The 23,660-nt window shown below is 42.5% G+C and overlaps 1 protein-coding gene across 3 annotated transcripts in view; it reads left to right on the forward strand.

The window, feature by feature from the left end:
- LOC131725010 (RNA binding protein fox-1 homolog 1-like) overlaps positions 1–23,660 on the forward strand; it is a 42,146-nt gene that overhangs the window by 2,010 nt on the left and 16,476 nt on the right. The window contains exons 1-9 of one of the 3 annotated variants that reach the window (XM_059018311.1): positions 12,791–12,869; positions 13,786–14,043; positions 18,316–18,459; positions 19,055–19,108; positions 19,291–19,383; positions 20,886–20,943; positions 21,911–21,967; positions 22,814–22,952; positions 23,321–23,360. In XM_059018311.1, coding sequence (XP_058874294.1) covers positions 13,891–14,043; positions 18,316–18,459; positions 19,055–19,108; positions 19,291–19,383; positions 20,886–20,943; positions 21,911–21,967; positions 22,814–22,952; positions 23,321–23,360 — 738 coding nt within the window. In that variant the 5' untranslated portion in view covers positions 12,791–12,869; positions 13,786–13,890. Of the gene's footprint in view, positions 1–12,790; positions 12,870–13,785; positions 14,044–18,315; positions 18,460–19,054; positions 19,109–19,290; positions 19,384–20,885; positions 20,944–21,910; positions 21,968–22,813; positions 22,953–23,320; positions 23,361–23,660 lie in introns of those variants that run through there. The other 2 variants (XM_059018309.1, XM_059018310.1) reach the window with 2 other exon arrangements.

Consider the following 23,660-nt stretch of genomic DNA (forward strand, 5'->3'; position numbering starts at 1 on the left):
ATTGGTTGTGTGTCTGTAAAAAAAAGAGACAACATTAAATTAGGTTCGGGTTTTTCAACTACAGTAAAAAGAAGACATACAGAGGCTGGTGTGTAAACCTATTAATGCCCTATTCTCACGATCATCACAGTTTGAAAACATGATTGTGATTATGGCAATCACGTGGTTTAAATCTGCATTATTTAGATGGTGTGGATCGCTTATAGAATAATATCAGTCAGGGCCGGCGCCTGGTTTTTGTGGGTCTCCAGTGTCGTCCTCCCCCCCCCCCCCCCCCCATTTTTCTTTTTATTTGGAGGTTCCACAGGTACAACAGGATTCAGTTATGATGATTTAAAATCGTATAATTATAATAGGCTGTGGCAAAGTGGCTTGCAGTGTACAGGTGCAGGAGTGATGCGGTGATTAAATGAAAGGCAGACAACGGTAATCCAAGTTATTGTTATTATTTATTTCTTATCAGATGCCCTTATCCAGGGCGACTTATAATTGTTACAAGATATCACATTATTTTACATACTATTACAGTTTGGTTTTTACTGGAGCAGTCTAGTTAAAGTACCTTGCTCAAGGGTACAGCTGCAGTGTCCCCCACCTGGGATTGAACCCACGATCCTCCAGTCAAGAGTCCAGAGCCCTAACCACTACTCCACACTGCTGACTGTAAATAATATTTCCCAGACAATACCCAGCAATGGGTATTGCACTTTTCTAAATAAAGGAATTGCAGTTCAAAATAATAAACACAGTCAATAGTACACACACAATACACAAACATGGTCACCAGCCCTGGGTGAGTGCTGTAGTGCTCGAGGTGCTAAATACAATTATTCATGGTAACAAGTGCAGTGCTGTTCCGGGTTTGTGCTGGCCTCTGGCGACAGCTCCGGAACATGTTAGCCATCTACTAAACAACAAGAAACAATTAGAGACAAAACAAAACAAACGCTCACGATACGATCTCACAAACACAGGTCCTTCCGGGTTGTTCTTAACCAAAATGAAGGAACAGATTATGTCGCTTCATCCCTTATTTATACCGTCACTCATGACCCCTTGGTAAACGATTGCAGCTCCTCCAATCCGCGGCTGCCACATCGTTTCCCTTCCGGGTCGATGAGTTAGTGCATCGAAGCTCCACCCCCTTTCTAGATGACCGACTTCCTTTTAACCCTGGGAATTAATCGTCAGGCCAGCCAGTCCAGGGTACTCTGTCCCTGTCACTTAGCGCCCTCACAGGTCAGGAGGGAGATTTACCACCAAAGATCATTCTATTTCTGTCACATGGGCGTTCAGGCGTTCTGATAATGAGGCTCAACAACATCATTGTCAAATGAAAGCCTTGAATGTTGGAAAGTATGACGGAAATGTGCAAATTATAGAATGTCTTTAATTGGCACATTTGCATAATGTACAGCACGTCGAGATCAGCCAATAACTATCGGCTTTACAAAGAACTGGGGAGGACGGAAGCCAATAGGGAGTGAGAAGAGGCGGGACTAAGGGAAAAGGACGCCAGCAGGCAAAGAAAAAAGAGGAGATCTGAAAAGTTTCACTGCACTGCACGCATACAGTTTAGTTTAGTTCAGTGCAAACTAAACGCTTCAAGGCTGCTTGAGTGGGATAGCTGGCACAGAAATAGTACATTCTAATTTTATTTCTGTATGAGTGTGGGCCCCCCTCTGGCGTCGGAGCCCTGGGCTCTTGCCCGGGTTGCCCGGGTGCTGACGCCAGCCCTGATATCAGTAACGCTACATACCAGTCTTTGTGTTTCTTTATTTTACTGGAGCAGGAAACTACTCAACATGCCTATGAAATATGAGCTCATGGCAGTCTAATGATAGATACACACATGCATAGAATATCTGTTGACTGTTTATTAACATGGAACTGAACTTCAGCAAATGATTAATTGCATATTCATGACACATTTATTTATGCCACTCAAAGTAGAGTGTTACTGTTAACTTCTGTATTGATTTTCAAAACGACTATTAGTAGTAAACTAAAAAGAGGGGGTTGCGCTGTTAAAGCCTTTGTTGGCAGAACATCCAACAGTCTTTTATTTGAGAACCGCTCTCGCATTTTGATGTTGTCTCCCCTTCACAACGCCATGCAGTTTTCCATTCGCTCATTTGTTTTGCATTCTCGTTTCACTGTTGTTGTTGTTTTCTTCAGTAAAGTTTGTGAGGTCCCAGTTCTGAAACGTGCTATGAGGTGGTTTGCTTGTTTGGTCAAACTAAGTTAACTATAATATAGGGTTTCTTTGAATTTCTATTGTTTTGTCTAAACTAAATGCATTATGAAAACTGTGACAGCTCTTTGATAACCCCTAAATACAACCAAAGAACCAAAGCAATCTGAAACAGAAGAAAGGGAACCTGAGATAATATTTATAGCACTAATAAGAGGAAAATGCTTTTTAAAACCTTATTTAGCACTCTATGAAAGGGGAAACCAGTGATACTATTGCTAGAGTTAATAAGAGGTATTTAAAACATGGTTTAACACTCCTTTAAAGGGTACCAGTAACAATATTCCAAGTGGTAAATAGATTTTAACAAATTGATTTTAAACCCTTGGTTAGCACTCCTTTAATGGGGGGCCAGTGATAATATTGCTCTTATTATTAGTAGGTAAGAAAATGGGTTTTAAAACTAGGTTAGCTTTCTTTCTTTCTTTCTTTCTTTCTTTCTTTCGTTCTTTCTTTCATCCCAAGTCTTGTTCGTGTTCTGTTTTTACACTGCTTGCATTTCACAGGGCAGCCCAGCCCAGCTCATATTCTCATTGTGATGGTCTTATAAGGTAGCTGCCTTGTGAAACATGCAAACTGACTATTTTTAAGCCTCAATAGGACGCTCACACACCTTTAACCTCTGTGAAGATCTTGCTGCGAGCTCCCTGTCTCAGGGGACGGGGCCTCTCTCATATCTACTCCACCTGTCACTCACGTTTAAAATTAGCCTCGCTCTGTCTCCACCAGACTGAGATTGGGCAACACTTGGAACAGGACTGAGATAGGAGCTATGTAACAGCTTCTTATCACCACACCACTTCAGGACAAACCATGGTAAACTAACCCTTATAAACATACTGCTGAGCTTTATTACACTTTGCTGAGCTTTTACTGTGGGAAACTTTTATAAGGGTGAGTTTACCATGGTTTATTTTACAATGTGTTTTACGGTACCTCTCTGTGCTTTACAATGCTTACCTGTGCTTTACCGTGCCTTCACTGCACTTTATAACACTGCTGTGCTTTTATTACGGGAGACTTTTATAAGAGGATCGGCGGTTCACTAGATACATGGGGTCCCATGGTGTGCACCCTATTGACAGTGCTATGGCAGGTGAATCAGTCCCATGGTGTACACTCTATTGACAGTGCTATGGCAGGTGAATCAGTCCCATGGTGTACACTCTATTGACAGTGCTATGGCAGGTGAATCAGTCCCATGATGTACACTCTATTGACAGTGCTGTGGCAGGTGAATCAGTCCCATGGTGTACACCCTATTGACAGTGCTATGGCAGGTGAATCAGTCCCATGGTGTACACTCTATTGACAGTGCTATGGCAGGTGAATCAGTCCCATGGTGTACACTCTATTGACAGTGCTATGGCAGGTGAATCAGTCCCATGGTGTGCACCCTATTGACAGTGCTATGACAGGTGAATCAGTCCCATGGTGTGCACTCCATTGACAGTGCTATGGCAGGTGAATCAGTCCCATGGTGTGCACTCCATTGACAGTGCTGCGGCAGGTGAATCAGTCCCATGGTGTACACCCTATTGACAGTGCTGTGGCAGGTGAATCAGTCCCATGGTGTGCACTCCATTGACAGTGCTATGGTAGGTGAATCAGTCCCATGGTGTGCACTCCATTGACAGTGCTATGGCAGGTGAATCAGTCCCATGGTGTGCACTCCATTGACAGTGCTGCGGCAGGTGAATCAGTCCCATGGTGTACACCCTATTGACAGTGCTGTGGCAGGTGAATCAGTCCCATGGTGTGCACTCCATTGACAGTGCTATGGTAGGTGAATCAGTCCCATGGTGTGCACTCCATTGACAGTGCTATGGCAGGTGAATCAGTCCCATGGTGTACACCCTATTGACAGTGCTATGACAGGTGAATCAGTCCCATGGTGTGCACTCCATTGACAGTGCTATGGTAGGTGAATCAGTCCCATGGTGTGCACTCCATTGACAGTGCTATGGCAGGTGAATCAGTCCCATGGTGTGCACTCCATTGACAGTGCTGCGGCAGGTGAATCAGTCCCATGGTGTACACCCTATTGACAGTGCTATGACAGGTGAATCAGTCCCATGGTGTGCACTCCATTGACAGTGCTATGGCAGGTGAATCAGTCCCATGGTGTGCACTCCATTGACAGTGCTGCGGCAGGTGAATCAGTCCCATGGTGTACACCCTATTGACAGTGCTGTGGCAGGTGAATCAGTCCCATGGTGTGCACTCCATTGACAGTGCTATGGTAGGTGAATCAGTCCCATGGTGTGCACTCCATTGACAGTGCTATGGCAGGTGAATCAGTCCCATGGTGTACACCCTATTGACAGTGCTATGACAGGTGAATCAGTCCCATGGTGTGCACTCCATTGACAGTGCTATGGTAGGTGAATCAGTCCCATGGTGTGCACTCCATTGACAGTGCTATGGCAGGTGAATCAGTCCCATGGTGTGCACTCCATTGACAGTGCTGCGGCAGGTGAATCAGTCCCATGGTGTACACCCTATTGACAGTGCTATGACAGGTGAATCAGTCCCATGGTGTGCACTCCATTGACAGTGCTATGGCAGGTGAATCAGTCCCATGGTGTGCACTCCATTGACAGTGCTGCGGCAGGTGAATCAGTCCCATGGTGTACACCCTATTGACAGTGCTGTGGCAGGTGAATCAGTCCCATGGTGTACACCCTATTGACAGTGCTATGGCAGGTGAATCAGTCCCATGGTGTACACCCTATTGACAGTGCTATGGCAGGTGAATCAGTCCCATAGTGTACACCCTATTGACAGTGCTATGGCAGGTGAATCAGTCCCATGGTGTACACCCTATTGACAGTGCTATGGCAGGTGAATCAGTCCCATGGTGTACACCCTATTGACAGTGCTATGGCAGGTGAATCAGTCCCATGGTGTACACCCTATTGACAGTGCTATGGCAGGTGAATCAGTCCCATGGTGTACACCCTATTGACAGTGCTATGGCAGGTGAATCAGTCCCATGGTGTACACCCTATTGACAGTGCTATGGCAGGTGAATCAGTCCCATGGTGTACACCCTATTGACAGTGCTATGGCAGGTGAATCAGTCCCATGGTGTACACCCTATTGACAGTGCTATGGCAGGTGAATCAGTCCCATGGTGTACACCCTATTGACAGTGCTATGGCAGGTGAATCAGTCCCATGGTGTACACCCTATTGACAGTGCTGTGGCAGGTGAATCACTCCGTGGTGTACACCCTATTGACAGTGCTATGGCAGGTGAATCAGTCCCATGGTGTACACCCTATTAACAGTGCTATGGCAGGTGAATCAGTCCCATGATGTACACCCTATTGACCGTCCTGTGGCAAGTAAATCAGTCCCATGGTGTACACCCTATTGACAGTGCTATGGCAGGTAAATCAGTCCCATGGTGTATACTCTATTGACAGTGCTATGGCAGGTGAATCAGTCCCATGGTGTGCACTCTACTGACAGTGCTGTGGCAGGTGAATCAGTCCCATGGTGTACACCCTATTGACAGTGCTATGGCAGGTGAATCAGTCACATGGTGTACACCCTATTGACAGTACTATGGCAGGTGTTTTGGTGAGAGTGCACATATTGTGTCCAATGCTGGTCCCCACACCACCAAAAGGACATTGTGGTCCTAGAGAGAGTCCAAAGAACAACTACCAGACTAATCCCAGCAAGGCTTGAAGGAATGAGCTATAAAGATAGGCTGAAAGAACTGAATCTAGTTAGCCTGGAACAAAGAATGATCAGGGGCACGTGACAAGTATTTGAAAGCTTAAAACGAGTTGACAAACCCTATAGAGCAGGGGGGTCACACTCAGCTCCTGAAGGGCCGCAGTGTCTTCTGGCTTTCGTTCCACCCGAGCTCTCAAACACTTAACTGGTCTAATTATTTGATTAATTGGATACTCTTCTCTCCAGGCCTCAAAATGGTTTTATGCGTTAGTACCTTGAATTAAGTGTATTTTTTAAAATCATCAACTGTAAAAGACCTTGAAAAAATATGAAATATGTTCAAGTGAACAAATAATTAGATCGATTATGTTAATTGAGAGCTTTTGTTGGAATGAAAATCAAAAGCCCCTGCGGGCCCCGAGGCCTGGAGTTTGACACCCCCTGCTATAGACAGTGCACAGCACAGGAACCAGGTCTAGAGGACACTGTTGTAAATTAAGAGAGGATAGTGGGAAGGAAACACTTCTTCACAGAGAGAGTGGAGAGGGTATGGAATTGGCTTACCTAGTCATATTGTTGAGGCACAATCACTGGAATCCTTTCAAGCTTTCTCATTTTTTTATGTCCCTAATATTTTGTCCCTGTAGAGCCTGGTATTAATTATAAAAGAATTGTTCCCTGTTGAAACAATGTTTAAAAGCAGATTTTATAACTTCAGATCCATTCCCTACACTCCATGGACAGTGTTATGGAAGGTGTTCCTTGACTGGTGTTCCTTTGTCCTTGACTGGCATCACCGCTAATTATAAAGGAATGATCTCTCAGGAACAGTAAAGCTGATTTATTTTCTAAAGTGTGCCCTATGCTACCCCCGTTGACAGTTGTGTAGCAGGTATTCCTAATTATGTGTCCAGTGGTAATGGTGCTATTGACAGAGAGCAGGTGCTGCTGACTGTAAACACCAGAAAGCTGACCCCCAACCACCTGTTACAATCCAGTAGCAGCTCATTTGACACAAGGCTTCACCTTTGACCCTGACAGCTGATAGCTAACGTCAAGGAGACACTGAGCCCTTCACACCTCCCTAAAAATAGAAAGGGGGTGGTTGAGGGGCACTCAAACAACTGGCTCTCAGATCGTCAGCTTCATTCAACGTTAAAAAAAGATTTAAAAGCAAGGCTTAACGATCTTAACGAACTTCTCATTAGCTTTATTAACATGATCACTGACCCCTCCCTTTAAAGGAGCGCTGACCATCTTTAAAATCCATTCTCTCACCTCTTATTAGCTTTATTAACATGATCACTGACCCCTCCCTTTAAAGGAGCGCTGACCATCTTTAAAATCCATTCTCTCACCTCTTATTAGCTTTATTAACATGATCACCGGCCCCTCCCTTTAAAGGAGCGCTGACCATCTTTAAAATCCATTCTCTCACCTCTTATTAGCTTTATTAACATGATCACTGGCCCTCTCTTTAAAGGAGCGCTGACCATCTTTAAAATCCATTCTCTCACCTCTTATTAGCTTTATTAACACGATCACCGGCCCCTCCCTTTAAAGGAGCGCTGACCATCTTTAAAATCCATTCTCTTACCTCTTATTAGCTTTATTAACATGATCACCGGCCCCTCCCTTTAAAGGAGTGCTGACCATCTTTAAAATCCATTTTCTTACCTTATTAGCCCTCTTTTAAAACCTGTAATTTAGAATATATTTCAGACATATATCAAATCGTCTGTATGTATTTTAGCTTCATTTTACACAGTTACACAGTGTGTTATGTACATGATGGAGTGCTGGAGAGAGAGGCAGATTTAGCTAAAGTCAGTGCAGAATGTCACTATTTTTTTACTATCTAATCTTAGGTAGTTTGTAGAGATTAGGACATTGCCGTTTATAGTAAAAGAACTTGTTTTACAGATTAGTATACAATTAAATCTGTCCTGTCGACTCCCCTCTCCCTGTGTCTTATGGTACACGACTACTGTCTGTCTCCTCATTTGCTTAAAATTCAAAAGTAGAGCGCGGCACACAATCACGATAAAGAATTATTAATGACTGGTGAAATACAATTCAAAGCTGCTGCACTATGTCCGCTGTTTTGTCATTTTCACAAAACAAACATTAAACTCTAAAGCTGCAGTGTCCAGTGCAAGCCCACATCGTCAAAAAAGCAATAAAAGTCTCTGGACTTAAAGTATATACAGTAGAAACACGTGAATTTTAGGTGCATTAAAATAAAGGGCTTTACATAATCTCTGCAAGTAATACATTGCAGTGTTCAGTGTGAAAACACGACACGAAATATATTATTATTATTATTATTTATTTCTTAGCAGACGCCCTTATCCAGGGCGACTTACAATCGTAAGCAAAAACATTTCAAGTGTTACAATACAAGTAATACAATAAGAGCAAGAAATACAATAACTTTTGTTCAAGCAAAGTACAAGTGTGACAAACCACAATTCAATAATACAGCAGATAATAGTGATAGTTACATCAGGATATGATTAAATAGTGATAGTTACATCAGGATGTGATTAAATACAAAGTACTACAGGTTAAAAACTTGGCAGATTACAGTATTCTGAAGTACAGGATTAAATGCAGTAAAATAGGGGGCTGATAAGAGCAAAATAAAGCACATTTACATGAAGGGTGATAGTGTCCCAGGATACAAACAGGAGTTCTACAGGTGCTCTTTGAAGAGGTGAGTCTTAAGGAGGCGCCGGAATGTGGTCAGGGACTGGGCAGTCCTGACATCTGTAGGAAGGTCATTCCACCACTGCGGAGCAAGGGTGGAGAAGGAGCGGGCTCTGGAGGCAGGGGAGCGTAGAGGAGGTAGAGCTAGTCTTCTAGTGCAGGCGGAGCGGAGAGGTCGAGTGGGGGTGTAGGGAGAGATGAGGGTCTGGAGGTAGCTGGGTGCAGTCTGGTCAAGGCATCTGTAGGCTAGTACAAGAGTCTTGAACTGGATGCGAGCGGTGATCGGGAGCCAGTGGAGCGAGCGGAGTAGTGGAGTAGCGTGGGCGAAGCGAGGCAGAGAGAACACCAGGCGAGCAGCAGAGTTCTGGATGAGCTGGAGCGGACGGGTGGCGGACGCAGGGAGGCCAGCCAGGAGGGAGTTGCAGTAGTCTAGGCGGGAGAGTACCAGGGCCTGGACCAGGAGCTGGGTAGCATAGTTGGTGAGGAAGGGTCGGATTCTTCGGATGTTAGTCAGGAAGAATCGGCAAGTGCGTGCCAGAGTGGAGAAATATAACATCCAAAGTTGCAATACAATAAAATGGTGCCTGAGATACAAGCTCTTGCAGTGTCTAAAAAAATATCAAAAATATGGATTGTTTGTAGCGTAACAACAGGAAGCGTAATCAATCAGACCGCGGAGTCTGTATCATCTGATCCGAAACCGCAGTTTGTTTGTTTTTTTCTATTCAGGTGAGCCGCGATGTTTCCTCTCAGGCATTATTTGCACATGGTTATTAAAAACCGAAAATTAATGGTGCAAATTGAACTTTCCGCTAAAAGTTGCGGTGGGGCGATGGTTGAAACCGGGGCGTTGACTCTCCAGAATCCGGTATTTGATTCTTCACAACACTGAAGAAATCTCGTTTTTTAAGCCATGCTGTCAGATAGTGTCACACTGCTTTGGTCATCTGGAGGGTGACATTGCATTACATGTTTGCATACATCTGGAGAACCGCTTATCCAATCACAATGACACTTGCTATTAACATTATTTGGCAGAAGATATTGAGAGGATCAGATTCCGTCCATCTCTGTGTCCCACTTTCCCATCTTGAGAACACAAGAAGTTATTCCACACACTAAATCATTTTAATAGACTTTACCAGGACACCTCATTTGCTTACCAAATGAAGGTCTTCAATACCACTTATCCAATTCCCATTAAACTCTTCATTGGCATGTCTTATTCTGCACGGCTCTGTACATGCTGTTGATAAATAATAACAATAATATAATAATAATAATCTTTATTTTTTTATATAGCGCAATTCATGCAGCACATCTCAAAGCATTTTACAATCTAAAAACACACTAACACATAATCTTAAATAATTACACAGACTATACATATTAAAACATTGCACACAGAACACTATACAATACAAATTCATCAAAGCAGGTCTCCTTCATAGGCTGATATACCAATTTAAAAAGATGCATGTTTAAGTGACTTTTAAAAATATCCACATTTTTTTAATCCTTAATTGTCTGTGGAAGGGAATTCCATGACATTTTGCTGTTATGCATTCATATCCCATAGACCGGAGCCTAGTTTTTGGGACTCTTAAGAGACCAGCTTCAGCAGATCGCAGGTTTTGCACAGGAATATATTCAGTTAACATATCGGAGATGTAGCTTGGTGCCAAACCATTCAAGGCCATGTCAACAGTGATATTTTAAAATCAATCCTGGATTTAACAGGGAGCCAATGCAGGGATGCCAACACAGGTGTTATATGTTCAAAGGATTTCGGTCTGTTAGAATTCGCTCAGTCGGGTTCTGAACATACTGTATCTTATTGAGAGCATGTTTTGAAGCACCAGCAAGCAAGACATTGCAGTAGTGAAGATGTGAGGAGACAAAGACATGCACAAGTCTCTCCGCATCACAGAGAGAGAGAATAGGTCTTAAGCAGGCTGTGTTACGCAGGTGAGAAAAAGACACCTTGGTGACATTTCGAACATGCGCTTCGAAGGTTAGACAAGGATCAAAGATAACACCGAGATTTCTAACTTCACAACTAATTTCCAGCCCGTCACTGACCAAACTGAAGCATGAGCATGAAATATGTGTCATCCTCACACCGAGAGCTCTGATTTGACGGTGACAGGGGATGGATGTCACTGACAGGCTTGTTTTAACCAGTGCAGTGTTTGTGAAGTTTAAAAAGCCAGAGCATTGTCTTAAATACAAACAGCCTTGCAAGATTCACCCAACATAGAAATGTTTGCTTATGACCTTATCTCTTTTACTGCAGTAGTCGAGTTTATCAGTAGTTTCTTTTTAAAAGTTTACCACATACAAGAGAATGAAACACACTCAGCATGATTAGAGAGAGACACCCAACACTTACGGATGTACACTGTATGGAATAAAACATTGCCCTTTATTTTAAAGCTAACATCAGCCCTACTTTTCAAAAGAACACACACAGCTTAAGCTTGATCCAAAGCTTTCACTTGTAACTATATTGTCGTAAAAGCACAAACAGTTCCCAGCATCTTCTCATTATTATAAACAATAATAGAGGGGTACCCCCTGAACGATCCTGTAGTTATTATAATAGAGGGGTACCCCTGAACAATCCCATAGTTATTCCAATAGAGGGGTACCCCTGAATCATCCTGTAGTTATTATAATAGAGTGATACCCCTGATCGATCCTGTAGTTATTCCAATAGAGGGGTACCCCTGAATGATCCTGTAGTTATTCCAATAGAGTGATACCCCTGATCAATCCTGTAGTTATTATAATAGAGGGGTACCCCTGAATGATCCCGTAGTTATTCCAATAGAGGGGTACCCCTGATCGATCCTGTAGTTTTTATAATAGAGGGGTACCCCTGAATGATCCTGTAGTTATTCCAATAGAGGGGTACCCCTGAACGATCCTGTAGTTATTCCAATAGCCCCCAGAGGGTCGTTTCTCCTCCTGAGTGAAATAATCACAGCAGTGCTCTGTGTGTTCAGGGAATGTTTATAAACAATGTGTGATAAGGAAAGTGTTTATAAACCTGAATTAAACGACTCTGAGAATCGCTGTCTTTGAGCAAGCTCTGCATGTGCTTTAAGCAACGCAGCGGCGTGATTGGGACGCGTACTCTGGGTCATTCCGTCATTGAATTTGAATGAACGCACGATTCTGAAAAGAGATGCGGTTTAAAAAAATATGAATAAATTTTTATGAATAACCATTTATGAATCGCTCTCCCATTCACTGTCTCTCTCTCTCTTCTCCTCTCTTTCTCTCTCGCACTATGAAAGTTTCCCATAGCAAAAGCACAGCAAAGTGTAATAAAGCACAGTGAAAGCATGGTGAACTTTTAAAAGGGATCTCTTTCTATCTCACTCCCTCCTTCTCTCTTCCTTCCCTTCTTTTTCTCTTCCCCTCTTTCTCTATCTCTCACCCCTCTTTCCACCCCTTTTCTCAGCAGCAAAGTGTAATAAAGCACAGTGAAAGCATGGTAGAGCATAGGGAAGCACTGTGAAGCACAGCGCTGTAATGAGCTTTTATCAGGGAGAGTATGCTACACTTATGAGTTTCACACACATCTAGAGAAGCGCTTGTCCGGTTGTGATGAAACTCGCTCAGGACCTTCTTTAGCTCACCAGGTATTGAGAGCATCAGAATCTGGGGGTGTGTGCTTGTACCTATAGAGCTACTAACTCCATTCTGATTAAACTCATTCTGCACAAATGATTGAGTGCATCGTGCATTGGGTCCCAGTTAATGTGTTGCTAGAGAGAGACTTGTATTTGTGGTCCTCATGTTTAATGACAGGGGGAGGGGAGAGAGAGGAGAGACACTGTGACAGGCAGGCTTTGAACACTTGTGGGGACTGGAAACGCTATTTGAAATTGAGAGATGGCTGGAGAGAGAGAGAGAGAGAGAGAGAGAGAGAGAGAGAGAGAGAGAGAGAGAGAGAGAGAGAGAAGGAAAAAATAATGATGGAAAGAGGAGAGAGAGTGAGACATGACAGGAGGGAGGGAGAGAGAGAGAGGGGGAGAGAGATGGACACTTGGCTCTTGTCAGTCAGTGCCTGGCCCCTCCCTCTGCTCTCTGATTGGCTGCTGGAGAGGTATATAGAGGTTAGGGGGGTCATGCTGCTTGTGGATTTTGGATTCAGAGAAGCATGTTCTACTGCAGGACCTAGGACAGCACAGGAGCACAGTGTGTAGGTATGGTGTGGATATCATTACTAAGAGGACTGCCTTTCTTAACTCTTACTACATTAATTAACACTATAACTGGTCCTCCCTTTAAAGGAGTGCTAACCCTCTTTAAAATCTATTCTGTTACCTCTCATTAGCTTCATTAACTTTATCACTGGTCCCTCTTTAAAGGAATGCTAACCCTCTTTAAAATCTATTTTTTTACCTCTTATTAGCTTCATTAACATTATCACTTGAGCTCCTATAAAGGATATAGACACCATGTTCTGTTAAGGGCTTTATATGATTGTTATAAAATGTGGCCCTGCCAGCATTGCCCTGTGTGCAGCACAGCACAGTGAGGCTCTGCCCAGCACGCAGCAGGCAATGCCAGCGCACTAGATTACAACTTTATAAAGACATCATGTTGTGCAGCTGTTGTAGTTGTGTACAGGGTTTTATAATGTTATATATTGTGGTCTTGCCAGCGTTGGTACAGTACATTGAATCAGTTTAGTCTCTTTTATTATTTCTATATCTGAAACAGGGAGATGCATCTTTTATATATTGCAGAATACATCAGGGTGAACGTGTGCTTAGTAATTGAATCAGTGATATACCTTTCTCATTTTTCACTCACATCTATCTTGCCCTTTCCCGCATTATGTACTTTGTTTTCTCTCCCTCTCCCCTTCCTCCACTCCCTCTTTTTCCTCCCTCCCCCCTCCCTTCTCCTCTGTCTTCCCCTCTCCTCCTCCATCCTTTCCTCCCCCTCCCCCTTATCCACTCCGTCTCTCCCTCTTCTTCCCCCTCTCTCACTCTTCCTCTCCTCACACACTCTTCATTTTGATTGTCCCACTCCCTCTCTCCCTCTTTCTCCCTCTCTTCTCTCCTCCCTCTCCTCCCCTCTCCTCCATCTCCTCTCCCTCTTTCTCCTCCCTAGGGTGCTCCCCCAGGTTCGGAGGGTGGCTCCAGCTCTGCTGATGCCTCCTTGACCACAGCCTATGGCCCGCCCCCTGCCTACCCTCCTGCCCAGGCTCCTCCCACCATGCAGGGGCCCCGCCTCCCCATGGAGTTCAGCCCCGCCCACCCCTCTGTCTTGGGGGTGGAGTTTCAGGAACACGCGCTTAGAATGTATCAGCCCGGCCCGCCCCCCTCGCTGCCTGAGCAGAACACTGACGCCAACCCTCCCAGTAACACGGTATGTACGGAACCAGCTTCATACTGGGGGGGCTTACACTGAGCAATAGTGTATCGGTGCTCTTATATACTGAGGAATACGGTACAGGAAGGTTTATAAACTATGTTATAGGGCATAGAGGGTGCTTATATAACAGGGAATACAGTATATGGGTGCTTATATATTGAGTATTATGGTATTGGAGTGCTTATATTCTAAATAACATGGTGTAATAATGCTTATGTACTGTGTAATATAATATAGGGGTGATATGTACTGAATACCATTGTATTATACTAATATTTTATAGAGAGCTTATATACTGGGTAATATGGTATAATTATGCTTGTACATGGTATAGGGGTGCTTGTATACCTAGTAATATGGTATCAGGGTGTTAATATACTGATAAATATGGTATTGCTGTGCTTATATACTGTGTTATATGGTATATATACTGAGGGGTATGGTATAGGGAGTTTATATACTGACTAATATGGTATAGGGATAGAAACTGAGACCTGCAAACTTAATTTAATAAACCAAATGGGCTTTTAAAATCCAAAGCGTTCCTTCAAACAGTCCAGATTGTGCCCAGTAGCACCAGCACAGCTCAGCCATTCCCAGTGCTGGAATCTGACTGGGATGTAGCTCCTCTGTTACTATTGCTGGGGTGCTATTTCCAATTGCGTCCATATTTGGTAAAGGCACGCTGGCACATTTCCCAGTAAGAGATAAGGGGGGTGAGGGAGTGAAATAAACACCCCCCTACCCAAACAGCTGACCTCTCCCCCTTCTCACCGTCTGTCAGCAACTGCTGTGGAGTCTGATTACAGTACAAGGTTACATAAATGCTCTCTTCTAACTAAATACAGTGACATGTCTTCAAACACACACAAAAGTTTAGAATGGGCAGCATTACAAATTATTCTTCATATTTGTCACAATGTTCCAATCTCTGTGTGAAGGTGTTTCTTTTTTCCAGTTTCGGGATCCTCAGTAACATCTCTCCCTCCCTCTCTGATGCCTCTCTCACCCCCCCCCCCCCACCCCCCCGCTCCCTCGCTACCCCCCGCTCCCTCATTCCCCCTCCCTCCTTCCCCCTCCCCCCTTCTCTCTGGGACAGGATTCGGCAGGGGTCAGTCGCTGAACGCAGGACAGCGGCCGCAAAATAAACTAAATATCAGGTTTATCAATCCAGCATCGTGAAATTCACAATCTCCCTCAACCTCCTACTGTCTGCCTGTCTGTCTGTCTATCTATCTATCTATCTATCTAGCTATCTGTCTGTGTGCCATGTTTAGTTTCTTCTGTCCTTTCCTCTGTTTCCCCATCTCTTCTCTACTTTCTCTTTCTCTCCCCTCTTTCTCTTTCTGTCTTTCTTTCTATCTATAACATATCTCTCCTTCCTCTCCCCATTTCTATTCTCTCCATCTTCTGTTCTCTCTTTTCTCCTCACCCCACTCTCCTCTCTTTCTCTTTCACTTTTCCTCTCCCTCTCTTTTACTTTTTACTCTCCTATTCCTCCTTCTCATCCCCTTTTCATCTCTCTCCTCTCTCTCTCTCTCTCTCTCTCTCTCTCTCTCTCTCTCTCTCTCCTCTTCCCCTCACTCTCTCATATTAATCAGACCTCAGAATCTTGAGGAGTGACCTTTAACCCTTGCAGCAGCAGCACAGTCACCCTGACCTTCCACCTCCAAACCTCTGCTTCTAGTGCAACTTCCTGTCTGTCCAGCCATTTTTTATTTTCATTTAGTTTTGTTAAACTTTCCACCAGACTTTGTCCCTCTCTCACTCTTCCTCTCCCATTTTCCCTCTCCCTTCTATCTCTCTCTATATCTCATCGTCTCTCAGTTATCTCTCTCTTTAGTCTTTAGTCTGTCTCCCCTCTTCACTCCCCTCTTCACTTTCTCCTATCGTTTCTCTCTACCCTCTCTCCTTTGTCTCACCTTCTCTATTCCAACTTCCCATCCCCATCTCTCTCTGTACACACTCTATTCTCTGTTTTCTCCTTTTGCTCTTTTCCTGTCTCTATTAACCCTTTCCTCCCCTCCTCTACCCCTCTCCCTCATTCCCTGTCTTTTCCTTTTCCTCTTGTCCTATCTCTCTCTATCTAGCTATTCCTTCTCTCCCTTTCTCTGTTTTCCTCCTCTCATCTCTCTTTCTCCCCACTATCTCCTCTCCCTCTTCCTCTCTTTTCCTCCTTTTGTCTCTCTTTCTCCCCACTCTCTCCTCCCCATCGTTCTCTCCTCTCCTCCCCCTCTCTTGTGAAGTTTGAAATCACTTTTTCCCCAGATTTTTTTTTCAGCATCGTGGGATTTCTTTTTTTTAATTTTAATTATTGCACTCTCTCTAAACCCCTGTCTAGACCCCTGCTTGTAATTATACTAGACTTCAATTCTGATATATTTCAGATATTTCTCTCTCTCTCCATAATCATGTTGGTCACCTAGAGACGCGACACTGTGGCATCTTGGTGCATTGTGGGATAGTGGATGACTTAGCCTTGGCACAACATTGCATGGGGGGCTGACTTTCACTGCTAGCAATTAGCACTTTAAACATTATTATTATTATTATTATTATTATTATTATTATTATTATTATTATTATTATTATTAGTAGTAGTAGTAGTAGCAGTAGTAGTCGTAGTAGTAGGATTAGTAGTAGTAATTGTACATTATTTATGTCTATTAATAAAATAAGGGCTTTTATTGGTTCAATGACTTGATATTAGTACCTGCTATTTCGTCCAGATGTCAGTGTTGGGAGTTCACCCATAAAAGTGACCATCATAATAATTCCATAACCCTTACCTGTCATGCACTTGCATTTACTACATAGCAGAGCTGCACAAACCGATCATTTGATTATTCAATTGGTCAAGCTCTCCACGGGTGAGGGTCGTTGGTGTTGATCGGGATGATTTACCATTCAGAGTGAAACAAGGGAAGAAACAGCTGCTTGGGTTTGTGTGGATCGCTGTTCTCCAGAGTCGAAGAAAAGCAGCGATCATCACAAATCCAAACAGCTGTTGCTTTACTCGTTTTACTCTGACTGGTAAATTAGTCTGTTAGACACCCATGACCCTCACCTGATTGTCAGTTTAATTTAATGCCTCAACACTGACATCTGGTGTCTATGGGACTAAATAACAGGTGGGCATATATCAAGCCTGATACAAAAACTGAACCAAAAAATGCCTCATGGAAAACTATTATTATTATTATTATTATTATTATTATTATTAGTTAGTTTTAAATGATCATTTTATTTATTTTTTCTAACGGGCATGAACTAGACGCCTCACTAAAGGTCACGCGTTGTTTTTTTTCTCATTTCTTTGCTTGAGAAGGACCCCTGGATGGAGAATGTTGATTGATTGGTTACTGCCTCTTGTCACTCATACTAAATGGGTGTTGATTGCGGGGCGGACGGGGCGGGATCAAAATGTTTCACTAACATGTTGATTTTCTTTTTAGGGATTTTCCTGGTCTTCAGGTCAATAAATTAAATTAAAATGGAAACAGACAGACAGAAACGTAGTTGCAAAATAACAAATTTGATATCTTAGGGTTTACTAAAAAAATTTAAGAACATTTTGTAAATCTTAATTTCAGCCATAACTATTAAACACTCAATAGTCCTAAATTTAGAAATACCAAAAGAAACTTAAAATATGAAATGACAAAAGAATCTAGTTGCAGTGTTTGTCATTGAATTTATTAAGTTTCTTTTAGCAGTTCTAAATCTTTATTTCAAACAACGTGTAGAGAATTTTAAATACTATAAAATAAACTTGGAGTAAGATGACAAGGATATAGTAAATATTAGTTATGAATCCAAATAAAACCATTCAGGTTGGGGTTCAGTATTGATCGATTGCAAGCTAGACGGGCAGACAGATAGACAGATACTGATACTGATACAGATACAAATCCAATACTGCAGAACATTCTTTATGAATTTTATAAAGCACCTGGTTATGAAGCACCTGATTAACTATCAGTTTCTATTTCAGATTTAAACCGTTTCCTTCTCTCCCCTCCTTCTCCCCTCTCTTTCCCCATTCTCCCCTTTCTCCCTCTCCCCTTCCCTCCACCCTCTTTCAACTCTCCCTTCCCCACTGTCTTTTTCTCTCTATATATTCTGCCCTCCTCTCTCCTTTCCCCCATTCTCCTCCTCTTTCTTTCCACACTTTCTCCTTTGTCTTTTTCTCCCCCTCCTCTCTATCTCCCCTTCTTTCTCTTCCCTTTCTCTCCCCTCTCCTCTCCTCTCTTCTCTCTCTCACAGCAGCAGGAGGACTCTGCTCAGTTGGACCTATCCCAGAATGCCGCAGGGCAGGAGGAGGACAGCAGTAAGCCTCAGCCCAAGCGTCTGCACGTGTCCAACATCCCGTTCCGATTTCGAGACCCGGACTTGAGACAGATGTTCGGGGTGAGAGTCTAATTTACCAATCAATGAACATATTAATTCTCAGATAATCAATCCATTGTATTATTTATGTTGGTAACTCTATAAAAGAATGGCCACAAATTCAAGATGAATTGCAACTGAATCCCACAGGAATAACACCTCAATCTCTTCTGCATTTCCTTTGTGTTCTGAAGTCATTCATTTTGAATTCAGCCCCTGTTAATTCATATGGATTTAATTACCTGTATTCATTCTTTGTTCCTTTGTAGCAAATTATGTTGATCACAAGTATAAGGCATGCATTTGCACATTAATTAACTAGTTAAGGCATGCATTTGTGCATGAATTAACTAACTAATAATCTCACTTCTCACAATGAATGTGCACCCTATACGTGTGATTAACATCATTTGATTCAAAGGAACAAGGAATGGATTCAGATGTCACTAGTAAGAAACAGTGACATCTGTTGGTCATCGGTAATTATTGCACTTACTTACTATATATATATATATATATATATATATATATATATATATATATATATATAGGTTAATAGGAACCAGCACTATATCTCAATTGTATAATAATCATGATTTTATTATTTTTTTTTCAGCAATTTGGAAAAATTCTCGATGTTGAAATCATCTTTAATGAAAGGGGATCAAAGGTATGCCATTTGTTTTTGTGCTGGTGTTTGTTTTGAGAAAGGCAAACGGAAGGAATGAGAGGCTAGTGAATTAGCCAGTCTGTCTGTCTGTCTGTCTGCCAGTCTGTCTGTCTATTTGTCTGCCTGCCTGTCTGAGGCGTAGACAGCTTGTTAAACTCTCTGTTTCTTGTTTTTATAAACAGGGGTTTGGTTTCGTCACGTTTGAAAGCAGTTTAGAGGCGGACAGCGCTCGTGACAAATTAAACGGAACCATCGTGGAAGGAAGAAAGATTGAGGTGAGAACAGGTGACTTTTTAATTGAGTTTGTTTGTTTTGTGATTCTATACTAGTGTACAACATTCTTTATTATACTCTATCATACCCTACACTGGTATACTACTGCACTACATTCTATTCTTTGAATACTTTGTTATACTCTGTTATGCTATATTATGTTATACTACCATGCTATTCTGCCATAGTCTGCCTTCCTTTATTAAACCCTGTGGCAGTGTGGCAGGAAGAAGCCCTGCCAGTGCACTGGTGTGTATATGTGGGGAGTATTGACCTGCACACACATGTGGGAATGCCACAGGTGTATAAATGAGGTGATCAGGGATGGTGAAATGGTTAGTGTGTTAGAGTTAATGTTGGTGTGAGAGGTATGTGGTGAGTGTTTTTCGTGTTCTGTTCTGTGCTGTGCCGTTCGTCCTGTGTTATTTACATCCGTGAGTGTTTTGTATAGACCTTTTGTTTTGGCCCTTGTGCCTTTTGGTTTGTGAATGTGTTTTTGTTTGTGTCTGTTTAGTGTATTGTTTATTTATAATTATTAAAAGTGCGCATTAGGGCTGAAACTTGCATTCTCTACCTCTGAGTCTCTTCCTGGTTACAATAGCATTGCCAGTGACATCATCCCTTCCACATACCCCATGCTGTGTTACTACTGCACAGCGTTATTCTCTATTTCACAATACTTTGTATGCTACTGCACTTTATCCTACTTCCCATGTGGTGTTATACTCTGTTCTTCTATGCTGCTGCACTCCATTCTGTCATAGCTTTTTCTACTATATTAATTGATTCTATACTAGTGTATTACATTGTTCTACAGTACTCTGTTATACTCTGCTCTGCTATACCACTGTACTCTATTCTTGCTATACTTTGCTATTGTACTCCATTCTGTCCTACTCAAGCTTTCTTTACTATTGACTCTACAACACTGCTGCACTCTGTTCTGCTAGATTCTGTTCTATCCTACTCTACAATACTTTAATTGTAAAGGTCACTTACAAATTCTTCTATAACGTCAGAATTTGAAGACATAAAGTAGATGTTCTGTACCCCACTCCTGTTTCTACATCTGTCTAATCTGTCCAGTGAGGTTTATAGGAGGCTCTGTGGTCCAGTGGTTAAAGTAAAGGGCTTGTAACCAGGAGGTCCCCGGTTCAAATCCCACCTCAGCCACTGACTCATTGTGTGACCCTGAGCAAGTCACTTAACCTCCTTGTGCTCCGTCTTTCGGGTGAGACGTAGTTGTAAGTGACTCTGCAGCTGATGCATAGTTCACACACCCTAGTCTCTGTAAGTCGCCTTGGATAAAGGCGTCTGCTAAATAAACAAATAATAATATTTGTGTCAATGACAGTGCTCATTGTAAACCGATCCTGTGCTAAATATTTCCCTGATGGTGTAATTATCTCTAGTTGAATAATGTCTCTGCGTGACTCAGGTTCTTCTGCGTTCTCTCTGTGATACTGTTTCTATGTATATCTAATCAATGCTCTTTCTTTATCAGGTCAATAATGCGACAGCGAGAGTCGTCACAAAGAAACCTCAAACCCCTGTGATCAACGGTGAGTCTGACTGAATACAGAACGGCTTCCCGTAGCCTTGATAAGAAGCAGTGGCTTCAAGTGTTGTTTTATTGGTTTCTTTCCCTTGCCTTTGTATGATATGTGCAATCATTCTGAGTGGTCCTAGGTTGTCTTGTCTGGAAACCGTCCAGCACTGACCTCCTTGTTCCATTCAAACCACCTTCCAGCTCTGTACTGTAGGACATTATTATAAGGGTTTTGCTATTGTATAACTATATCCACTGTCTGTCTGAAGACATTAACACTCACTGTAATTCTTTAGATCTATGTAATGGCATTATTTTGCTGGACTAGTGTTCTGACCACATGGTTTCAATGCTGTGGTTTTCAAAGTAGTAATGACGGTAGTACTATATACAGGCAGCAGTGTGGAGTAGTGGTTAGGGCTCTGGACTCTTGACCGGAGGGTTGTGGGTTCAATCCCAGGTGGGGGACACTGCTGCTGTACCCTTGAGCAAGGTACTTTACCTAGATTGCTCCAGTAAAAACCCAACTGTATAAATGGGTAATTGTATGTAAAAATAATATGATATCTTGTAACTATTGTAAGTCGCCCTGTATAAGGGTGTCTGCTAAGAAATAAATAATAATACAGAGGTATCATTTATGATGGAGTTAAACACATGTTAAATGAAAAGGTATCACAGGAGGGAACAAGTCAGGTGTTATAGCTGGATCTTCAAACAATATTTCAAGCTGCAGCCTAACCAAACTGAAAAAAAACATCTCTCTAAAGTAAACAGTGTCTGAGAAGTTGCCTACATTTTACAATTGTGTTCAAGTGACTTCTAACTGTAATGGATTACTGTTTAAAACACTGACTCTCCTTGACAGTTATATTGAAACTCTCTCTCTCTCTCTCTCTCTCTCTCTCTCTCTCTCTCTCTCTCTCTCTCTCTCTCTCGCTCTCTCTCTCTCGCTCTCTCTCTCTCTCTCTTTTTTTTAGCTGGTTGGAAAATCAATCCAATGATGGGAGCAGTTTACGCCCCTGAGCTTTACACCAGTGAGTGTGTCTGTTGGGAGCACCATCTCATCAGTGTGTATACTATGAAGCAATAACACACTCCAGGGTGTTCAATTGTGGTCCAATAACTGCACACTTAGGGTTATTGTTTGGCACAAGGCAAAGCCATATTTGAACAAGCTAAAGTGTGTTATTGCGCTTATAAAATGAGTGTTTGTGGGATCATATTATGTTTTGTATTAAAGAAGCCGATGGTTAATAATAAAAAAAAGAAACGTGTGTCTCGTATGCTGAAGCAGGATGCAAATTGTTCAGTTTAGCAAAGTTCTCTGCTCTCTGTGAATACAAGAAATCTTAAAGAAAATGTCCTATGCCTGCTTTACCTATATGAAAGAAAATCAGCCACAATGGTAGTGATTTCCCTGTCGGTTTCTTCTCCACTTGCACCTCCTGGATACATGAAGAATCACTTCCTTTGTAGCCCGTTTGGCTACATCGAGTAAGAGATACAAAACCTGACCAGATAGCGGCGCTCAGCCGCTGGGCTGCGCGCAGCCATGGAAACATCCTGTATTGTTGCCGTGGCAGCCGTAGCTGGGAGTGCCAGGCAGTGGAGACGGGGCCTAAGTCAACTGCTTTTAAGATTTAAAAAAGTTCAATCATGCCCCCCTTCTTTGTTCCAGGCTAAATAGATTCAGTTCTTTCAGCCTGTCTGCGTAGCTCAGTCCTTCAGCCCTGCTGGGATTAGTCTGGCTGATCTTTATTAAACTCTCTCCAGGGCCACAGTGTCTCACCAGTGCATTATACACCCTCAGCTAGTACACAGACCAGTCTCTCTGTATTGTTAGTTCAAATGTTCATTTTTATTGCACTTTCTCCCTCTAGTGGCCAGTTTCCCCTATCCAGTAGCCCCGCCCACCCTGGCCTACAGAGGTGCCGCCCTCAGGGGGCGTGGCAGGGCAGTCTACAACACGATTCGCTCAGCCACTGCAGCCACGCCTACTCCAGTCCCCGCCTACCCAGGGTAAGGAGCAACTGTTAATTACGTCCAGTTGATTACTGTGAAGAATAATAATAATAATAATAATAATAATAATAATAATAATAATAATAATAATAATAGTAACAATAATCTTCTGAACTCTTATTAGCAATGGCTAATAAGAGGTGAGAGAATGGATTTTAAAGATAGTAAGCACTCCTTTAAAGGGGGACCAGAAATTTGACATCCATAATTTTTTTAACACTCAACAGTGCTGCATTTAGAAAGACTTCTAAGCTAAAGGTTTGTTGTTGAATTTAAGTTTCTAAATATGAATGTAACTGATGAAAGTCAGAACTGGAAGCTTTCTTTGCTGGACTTGCTCTAACACTCTCATGTTTTTATTACAGTCTTGTCTACCAGGATGGACTCTATGGTCCAGAAGTCTATGTAAGTAAAGAAAATTTAACTTCTCTTTCTTCCCTCTGTCCCTCCCTTTCCCTCTCGCGCTTTAATTCTCCAGTCCACCAGATGGCAGTGTTGCATCTTTTCTCACACTTCAGCAGCAATTCAGCAGGTTAACATCAATTCAGCAGGTTAACATCAGGAGAGGTGAATAAACAGGGGTATAATTGCAGAAGGTGTGGTTAGAGCGTCATTTCTTACCTTGCTAAATTAATTGCCTGATCTTCACTGCGCAGTGATAACAGGACCCAGTTTCACAATTCCTAAATATTTAAAGCCTCACTA

Source organism: Acipenser ruthenus, chromosome 59 (genome assembly GCF_902713425.1).
Source record: "Acipenser ruthenus chromosome 59, fAciRut3.2 maternal haplotype, whole genome shotgun sequence".
Taxonomy (NCBI): Eukaryota; Metazoa; Chordata; class Actinopteri; order Acipenseriformes; family Acipenseridae; genus Acipenser; species Acipenser ruthenus.